We start from the raw sequence: 9,523 nt of genomic DNA, 5'->3' as shown, positions 1-9,523 counted from the left end.
TAGACTATGGGGAAGTCAATTGGATGAATCTAGAGGCAAAGTAGTGGAGAATTTTTTGCTCAAAAATTCACTGAATCTTTTAAATGACAAGTCTCCTACGCATATTACCCTAAGCTTACCTGTAAAATACTCTGCCATAGACTTATCATTTTGTTGAGCTTCTCTTTTTTTACGAAATTGTCCTGGCATGTTCACCACAATCCATATAACAGTGATCACTTTCCCATTGTCATCCAACACTCGTGCGCTACTCCTTGTGTTACGAAAAGAGTGCCTCGGTGGGTCATTGAGAAGGCAGACTGGGCGAAATTCAGTGAACAGGCCCAGATTCCCGAGGATGGTTTCACCGCACTTAATATCGATGTCTGCTTTGACAACTGTCATAATTGACGCAGCAACAGTTTCAATTCCAAAATCATCATCACGGTTTCCAAAATACCCAAAACCCTGGTGGTCTCCAGAATGCACAGAAGCCAAGAAAAATAAAAATAAGTATTGGGGAAAGTTCAAGAGGTATCCCACTTCTGAGTGGTTGATCGCCCTTAAAAGAAGCAAAGCTGAGCTCCGCCGCATAATCAGAAGCCAGAAGAAAAACTCCTGGTGCAAGTACACCTCGGAGGTTACCCAGGACACATCAACAAAAGAAATCTGGGACAAAGTCCGGAAGATGGAGGGCTTATATAATGATACCCGACTCTCTATTCTCAAAGATGGAACAGTTCAAGTGTGCTCTCCCATAGACCAGGCAAATCTGCTGGGACATACTTTTTCAGTAATATCGAGCAAGTCTTCATACCAAAAACCTTTTCTAGCTTATTGCACGCAAGTAGAAAGAAAACCACTGCCAATAAAACTCAGTAGCGAGGAACCTTACAACAAACCTTTATCTTTTCGAGAGCTGGAGCTATCGACCCTGCATTGCCGGAATTCTGCAGTTGGCTTAGACAACATACACTATAAAATGATTGCTAATTTATCCCACGATTCCAAACTTGCTCTTCTGAAGTTCTATAACAGAATATGGGAAACGGGGGTGTTCCCAACATCCTGGAGGAAAGCAGTCGTTATAGCCATTCCAAAGCCAGGCAAAGATCACACAAATCCTCAGAACTACAGACTAATAGCTCGCACCAGCTGCCTCTGCAAGGTGTTGGAACGTATGATAAATTCAAGGCTTGTTTTTTGCCTAGAGGCAAAAAACTTACTATCACGAGCTCAGTGTGGTTTCCGCAAAAACCGCTCCACCCTCGATCATCTTGTGTCTCTGGAGATGGAGGTTCGCTCGGCCTTTGTGAGGCGTGAACATCTGGTGGCAGTTTTCTTCGATCTTGCTAAGGCATATGATACAACATGGAGGCATGGTATTCTTAGCAACCTGGTGTCAATGGGTTTTAATGGTAACATGATGGTGTTCATTAAGAACTTCTTAACAGATCGCACTTTTCAGGTGCGCCGGGGAGCTGTTCTTTCTGACGAGTTTATGCAGGAAACGGGCGTTCCCCAGGGCTGCATTTTAAGTGTCACATTATTTTTGGTTCAGATAAATTCACTCTCCCGTGAAATTTCTCGCCCCATCGAACACTCTTTATATGCCGATGACCTTAAAATTTCTATCAGGACTTCATCTCTGCGAGTTGCCGAGCGACAACTCTAGCTCTGCATAAACAAACTGGGCAAGTGGTGTTTTCGAAACGGATTTCAGTTCTCGGCAGAAAAAAGTGCCATTGTACATTTCACGCGGAAACGTGGACTGTACCCCAATCCCGAACTGTCACTAAATGGTACACAACTTACTTGTAAGGACTCTCAAAAATTTCTTGGAGTCATTTTTGACCGAAAACTGACATTTGGAGAGCATATTGCCCATCTTCGCAAAAACTGCCTAAAAAAACTAAATATTCTTAAAGTGCTTGCACACACATCTTGGGGAGGACACGTGGAGTCTCTTCCGCATATTTACCGGGCTACAGTGCGTTCAAAACTGGATTATGGTAGCTTTGTTTATGGATCGGCTAGACAAAACACAATTCGACAGCTTGATCCTGTTCATCACCAGGCGATTCGTTTGTGCACAGGAGCTTTTCGAACATCACCAGTGGAGAGCCTATACATAACAGCCTATGAACAGCCCCTATGTCTTAGGAGAGAATTGCTAGGTCTATTTTATGCAGGTAGAATTTCAATGTACAAGTACAATCCAGCCTACACTGATGTCCTAGCCCCATCTTTCACTGAGCTGTTTGCTCGACGCCCATCAGTCGCCCAACCATTTGGAATTCGTGTGCAGCAAGTTTTGTCGGACACTAGGTTTTCAATAAGCAAGGTTTCAACTTTTCGTCCACCACTCCCCCCTTGGTATGACCCAAGCATTTCCTGTGATCTGCGGTTAACTAAGTTCCAAAAGCCATGTACTGCGCCTCTGGTGTACCAACAGTGTTTTTTTAGAAATTCTTAAAGTGTTCAAGGACTACCGGGCATTTCACACTGATGGTTCTAAAATGGGCGATGCTGTTGGAGCGGCCTTCGTTTCTGGGACCACCAGAAATGCTTTCCAGTTGTCTCCTATTGCATCTGTGTAATGATGTGATCAATACGGCGACAAGAAGAGGAAGAAAAGAGAAGGAGACAAGGGGAAAAGAAGAAAAAGAAGTAGAGGGGAACGAGGAGATTCAGGGCGAAGAGCGAACGGATTCGAAAAAGCTTGGCTCCGGAGTACACCGGCGAAGCTGTCATTCACAGGAGTCTGCCGACCTGTCTTCACCGTCGACTTTGAACGGCAAGCCTGGCTCAAGAGCGAACCGGCAAAGCCCTCCTAACAACCGGTTGACTGGTCACCATCGGTACGCTGGCAGCTGGAGCCTAACGAGACCGGCTTCTACCACCAGCGTAAACCAGTGCCAACCTCGGCAAGTCGAACTTTGGACGTACGCCCTTTTCTTTTATTTATTTGCTAATAAGTTTCCCTTTTTTTTACGTGGATTCGGAAAGTAGAGTAACTGGGTGCAAATATATTTTTTTGACATCAAAAATCAGACGGACCTCTCAGTTTCCTTTCTTTTTTCCATAAAGAACCTGACAATAACTGGCGTCCGCGACAGGACTCTGACGATCATCCGTCTGGTTTTTGGTGAAAACATATAAGTTATGGATTTAAAGGAGTTGATGACCCTGGGGGAAAAGCTGGGGATAACAGGAACAGAATTGCGAACATGGGTTGATCAGGAACGAGCTCGGCAAAGAGAGGACAGAGTGGCCGAACGAGAAGCTCTCCGACAGAAAGCGGAACTGGAGGAAAGAACGGAGAGAACGCTCCAGCTTAAGCTTAGGGTGATTGAGGCCGAGGGGTCGGCAAGTGACAGGCATGGCGCAGGCGGTGGTGAAGGACCCCAAGGGGTTACGGCACCACAGTACCTCAGTCCTCATAAGCTAATGCCGTCGTTTGATGACCAAAGAGACGACTTGGATGCATACCTGAAAAGATTTGAGGTCCTAGCCATGGGACAGGAGTGGCCAAGAGGAAAATGGGCCACTGCATTAAGCCTCTGCTTGGTGGGGGAGGCCCTAAATATATTCGGAAGGATGTCCCCGGACGACTCCTTAGATTATGAGAAAGTAAAGATGGCACTTTTACAGCGGTTTCGCTTTACAACCGAAGGATATCGCGAAAGATTCCGAGGAAGCTCTCCAAATAACGGCGAGACAGGCAGCCAGTACGCCGCGAGGCTAGAGGGATTATTCGATCGCTGGGTGGAGGTGGGCCTTCGTCCCAAAACGTACGGCGATCTGCGGGACCTGGTGATCGCTGAACAGTTCATCAAGGGCTGTCATTTGAAGCTAGCTGTGTTCCTCAAGGAGCGGAGTTGCAATACACTTCCCTTGATGGCCGCGGCAGCGGATAAGTTCATGGAAGCGCACAGGCAAGACAACCTGGCTCACTTCAAGGAGGACCATAGCCAGTGTGATAATGATTTAAAGAATGACCTGCCAAGTATCAAGCAAGAAACAAAAATCAGGTGTTTCTTGTGCGGCAGAGTAGGTCACCGAGCGACAGATTGCGTGTCCAGACCTGAACAGCGACTCCTAGTATGTCAAATTTGTCAGAGATCGGGACACGATGCCAAAGCTTGCTTTCAGCGGAAGGGCGGAAAAACTCAGCTTTCATGCTTTATAGTACCTGAATCTGAAAGTACAGCATGCGAGTTTGAAGAAAGCCATATGCATAACGAAGAAACGCACGGTGTGGAGCAAACCAACGAAGCACTCGTGAGTGTGGTCTGCGATAAAAAGGAGCACCAACCAAAGAGACGCATGCCAGTAGAACGTGGACTACTAGACGGACAGCCCGCCAAGGTGTTACGAGATACTGGCTGCAACACCGTTATCGTGCGCAGAAAGTTGGTTGGTCCTCAGCACCTGACGGGCAAACAACGTCAGGTGGTCCTAGTAGACGGAACATGCAAATTGTTACCAGAAGCAATCGTTAGAATAGCTTCTCCATACTTTACTGGAGAGGTTGTCGCAAAATGTATGGACGAGCCACTTTATGACGTAATTATTGGCAACGTTCAGGGAGCCAAGGAGGTACTAGACCTCGAGCCAAATTGGAGAAGTGGGGAGGAGGCTGAAGCAACAGAGAGTTTGCAACTGGACAGGAACATACTTGCCGCATTGAAAAGCCATGTTCCTGCTACTCCAAATCCCACACCCAACCTCGGCATTGAAGACGTTACAAAGGACGTCCTTCAAAAAGAACAGTTGAAAGACACGTCATTGGATATCTGCCGCGGAAAGATCGCCAAAACTCACGTGACAAAAGGGGGCAACACCTACAGTTTTTATTTAAGCAAGGGAGTTCTCTTCCGCAGATGCCTCCTCGCAAACGGGAAGGAGTTCCGCCAAGTGGTTGTCCCCAGAGTGTTACGCCACAATATCCTCAGTCTGGCTCATGATATCGCAATGGCAGGCCACCAGGGTGCCAAGCGCACGAGTGACAGAGTCCTAGAATCTTTTTATTGGACCGGAGTCTTAGCGGATGTTAAGCGGTTTGTGCGGTCGTGTGACCTGTGCCAGAGAACGATTTTTAAAGGAATGGTGTCGAAAGCACCTTTGGGGCGCATGCCCATCATTGAGACACCTTTCGAACGAGTGGCTATCGATCTGATTGGACCGCTGTCACCCACCTCTAAGAAGGGGAATCGGTTCATACTCACCCTAGTGGATTTTGCGACTCGATACCCAGATGCCGTCGCTCTACCATCCACTGACTCGCGAACAGTAGCGGAGGGTTTAATTGAAATGTTCTCCAGAGCGGGTCTGCCACGCGAAATTCTTTCAGACAGGGGTACGAGCTTTACCTCGGAGTTGATGAATGAGGTAATGGAGCTTCTCTCGATCAAGCACTTATTGTCTACCCCGTACCACCCCATGTGCAATGGTCTGGTCGAAAAATTTAACGGTACGCTCAAGCAAATGCTGAAAAGGATGTGCGAAGAGAAACCTCAGTCTTGGGACGAGTACTTGGCGCCAGTGCTCTTCGCCTACCGCGAAGCGCCACAGGCGAGTTTAGGGTTTTCTCCTTTCGAGTTGATTTATGGACGACACATACGATGCCCATTGTCGGTGCTGAAAGAAATCTGGACTGAAGATACAATCAGTGAGGAGCTGAAGACGACTTATAGCTACGTGTTAGAACTTCGGAGTCGGTTAGAACAAACAATGGAACTAGCTCACCAAAAACTGGACGAAGCGAGACAGACTATAAAGCGATATTATGACCGAAGAGCGAGAGGCCGACAGTTGAAGGTAGGAGATCGGGCTCTGATCTTACTGCCCACCAGCCACAACAAATTGCTCATGCAATGGAAAGGTCCTTTTCCCGTTGTCGAAAAGAAAAACGAAGTCGACTACAAGCTAAATTTGGGTCATGCTCACAAAGTTTTTCATATCAACATGTTAAAGCGGTACGAAGAGCGCGAGGCACCGTTTTCTATCGCGGAACATGTGGGTTCTTTCATAGCGATAGAAGATGAAGAAGACGTAAATGAACTTCCTTCTATAGGCGTCCAGAGAAGCCAGGGGCCAGAAGATGTGCTTCTGTCTAAAACGTTAACTGATGGACAACTTACGGAAGTGAAGAAGCTCCTGTACAACTATGACGACGTCTTCTCTGATGTACCGGGGAAAACGGATCTTCTACATTGCCATTTGGAACTCAGTACGTCGGCACCCGTCAGAACCCCCCAGTACCCAATTCCATTCGCAATGAAGGAAACGATTGAAAGGGAGGTACAGGAGATGCTGAAGCTGGGAATAGTTGAGAGATCCACTTCTCCATACAACTCCCCGCTGGTCTTAGTGAAAAAATCAGATGGTGCAGTAAGGCTTTGTATTGACTTTCGACGACTCAACAGTGTTTTAACGCCAGACGCCGAACCTATCCCGCGAATTGACGTCGTGCTCACTGAGGTAGGACCAAGGAAATTTTTTTCCAAATTGGATTTGGCAAAGGGATATTGGCAAATTCCACTCACAAACGATTCCAAAACAAAAACAGCCTTCTCAACTGATTCTGGTTTGTATCAGTTCGCATATATGCCATTTGGAATCAAGACAGCCTCAGCTGTGTTTACGCGATTGATGAGGCAGCTCCTGACCAACGTTCCAAATGTCCACCATTATATAGATGATGTCCTGATCGCCACCGACACCTGGGACGAACATATGGACACACTGCAACGGGTGATGGAGAAAATACGGCAGGCGGGAATCACGGTGAAGCCAAAAAAGTGTGAGATCGGAATGGAAAGAATATCTTTCCTCGGTCACGAACTAGGAAACACAGAGATAAGACCACTGTCCTCATCACTCGAGAAAATAAAGAAAGCAGAGAAACCGAAGACAAAGAAACAAGTTCGATCTTTCTTAGGTTTAACGGGATACTATAGATCGTTCATCCCTAACTATGCAGAAATTGCGGGTCCCTTGGTGGAACTAACAAAGAAGCGCGAACGAAACGACGTGGAGTGGACGAACGCGCGCGAGAGAGCCTTCAACGAGCTGAAGCGGGCACTTACGGAATCACCTATTCTTAAAAGCGCAGACTTCTCGAAAGAGTTTGTTCTAAGAACCGATGCCTCTGAACACAGCTTGGGGGCGGTGCTTATGCAGGAACACGAGGGGATACTGCATCCTTTAGCGTATGCCAGTAAGCAGCTCCTTCCGAGAGAGAAGAACTTTTCTACGATTGAGAGAGAGTGTCTCGCACTCGTATGGGCAGTGGATAAGTTTCATCTGTACTTATACGGTAGGCATTTCGTGGTGCAAACAGACCATCAGCCACTACAGTACTTAAACAAAGCAAAGCAGCTGAACAGTCGGGTGCTCCGCTGGAGTTTGTTATTGCAAGAATATTCATTTCGAATAGAACACATTAAAGGCAACGAAAATGTCGGAGCAGATTACCTTAGTCGGTTGTGAATTTGTACTTAGCAAAATGACACATCATTATGAATATTTTAGGTTTTTTTTTTCGTGGACTAAAAAGAAAAACAAAAAACTTAAAGGGGGGGTCATTGTAATGATGTGATCAATACGGCGACAAGAAGAGGAAGAAAAGAGAAGGAGACAAGGGGAAAAGAAGAAAAAGAAGTAGAGGGGAACGAGGAGATTCAGGGCGAAGAGCGGACGGATTCGAAAAAGCTTGGCTCCGGAATACACCGGCGAAGCTGTCATTCACAGGAGTCTGCCGACCTGTCTTCACCGTCGACTTTGAACGGCAAGCCTGGCTCAAGAGCGAACCGGCAAAGCCCTCCTAACAACCGGTTGACTGGTCACCATCGGTACGCTGGCAGCTGGAGCCTAACGAGACCGGCTTCTACCACCAGCGTAAACCAGTGCCAACCTCGGCAAGTCGAACTTTGTACGTACGCCCTTTTCTTTTATTTATTTGCTAATAAGTTTCCCTTTTTTTTACGTGGATTCGGAAAGTAGAGTAACTGGGTGCAAATATATTTTTTTGACATCAAAAATCAGACGGACCTTTCAGTTTCCTTTCTTTTTTCCATAAAGAACCTGACAATCTGTCTTCACATCTGAATTATATGCGATTATTGCTTCGCTTAAGCACATCAGAAAGTCCCGGATCAAGAAATCACTGATATGCTCCGACTCTTTAAGTGCACTTATGTCCATCTGTGCTATAGAGCCTAAGAAACACCCGTTTATTGTAGATATTCATACGCTGTTACGAGAAATCCAGTCAATAGGCGGACACGTTCGGTTCCTCTGGGTTCCAGGGCATAGTGGCATCACTGGAAATGAGCTTGCCGACAAAACTGCCCGACAAGGTCCGTTCGAAGACAGAACACAGATGCCTTTGCCCTTAAGTGACATTCGCCGTGAGATGTCCAAGAGTGTCGCGACAAAATGGTTGCGGCAATGGAAGAAATGTGAAGGTAACAAGCTTCATACCCTTCACCCTACTACAGATGAATTTCAGGACTGTCGTCACCTCTCGCGCCATGACAGTGTATTGTTAACACGACTGCGCATTGGACATACACGCTTAACACACTCACATCTCTTAATGGGCAATGAACCTCCTACCTGCAAAATATGTGACTCAGACCTTACAGTAATGCATCTGTTTGTTTGCAGGAAGCTGGAACCTTTCCTTAAACCACTTTTAGCACCACTAAGAAGATTAAACATTCCATTTCATCCGTGTTTGGTGTTAGGTCCTGAACCTCAGATTCCACTCAAAGACTTATTCACGTTCCTTCAAAAAAGTGGCCTCAAGTCACTTCTCTAGTATACATGAATTTTTGGAGCCCTTTACACTCTATAGGCCTTATTACCCATTTGTATATTAGCTAAACATAGCACATTAGTTTTACCCATAAGCACTAACATACTACATATTAAATCAGCTAAACAGGATCTTGGCGCTATTTGGCCCTCGTGTTGCCCTTGCGCCATAAAACACCAACAAACAAACAAACATCCTTCAAGTAAAACATATTTCAAGATACTTTGTCACCTATTTTTTAGTCATACGTATTTGAGCTATTTTGCAATGCTCCTTTTATAAGTGTATTTCATGTATTTTGTATTTTAGTAGCACTCCTTTAGCCGTCACTGCTGTGTATTCTGGTGTTTGTCATTTCAAATGCTTTTTAGGTTATATCTGGCCAACCCTTCACTCGATAAACAGCGTTCCAGAGCTATCATGAATACCTGGCTACCAATAACATAGAAGATTACATCTCGTCACAAGGGGCATGTCACATGTAAATCAAAAGGACAGTGCACCAGGGGTGCAAGTTCCATGTACTTACGTCGACATTCACGATGGTAACACTGAGGACAACCAACTTCCGTACTAGGAGGCTGTTCAGAGACAGCCTCTCGCTCTCCCTGGCATGCCCTTAAGGCCCACCCCGAGGCACCAACTTGAAAACGAGCACATGGCTCGTCAGGCCTTTCAAGGTGGTCACAAGCTCCTGGAAAGTGGAAAGGACATTGA

At 46.2% G+C, this 9,523-nt stretch overlaps 1 protein-coding gene across 1 annotated transcript; it reads left to right on the top strand.

The window, feature by feature from the left end:
* Nucleotides 1–3,618: 3,618 nt before the first annotated feature.
* Nucleotides 3,619–8,264, top strand: LOC120839987. The gene is made up of 2 exons (XM_040210407.1): nucleotides 3,619–6,375; nucleotides 8,229–8,264. The coding sequence occupies exons 1-2, from the start codon at nucleotides 3,619–3,621 to the stop codon at nucleotides 8,262–8,264; spliced, it is 2,793 nt and encodes a 930-aa protein (XP_040066341.1).
* The last annotated feature ends 1,259 nt before the right edge of the window (nucleotides 8,265–9,523 follow it).

The sequence above is a fragment of the Ixodes scapularis genome, unplaced genomic scaffold, assembly GCF_016920785.2.
Source record: "Ixodes scapularis isolate PalLabHiFi unplaced genomic scaffold, ASM1692078v2 PGA_scaffold4__175_contigs__length_147842914, whole genome shotgun sequence".
In the NCBI taxonomy this organism is placed as follows: domain Eukaryota; kingdom Metazoa; phylum Arthropoda; class Arachnida; order Ixodida; family Ixodidae; genus Ixodes; species Ixodes scapularis.
This window is presented reverse-complemented; position numbering and strand designations above follow the sequence as displayed.

Excerpts from the sequence above, each read along its gene's own strand:
- LOC120839987 (XM_040210407.1), top strand. The coding sequence starts at position 3,619 with ATGGCACTTTTACAGCGGTTTCGCTTTACAACCGAAGGATATCGCGAA. Across the intron at positions 6,376-8,228 it reads TGAAAAAATCAGATGGTGCA|ATATTCATACGCTGTTACGA; the intron begins GTAAGGCTTTGT and ends CGTTTATTGTAG.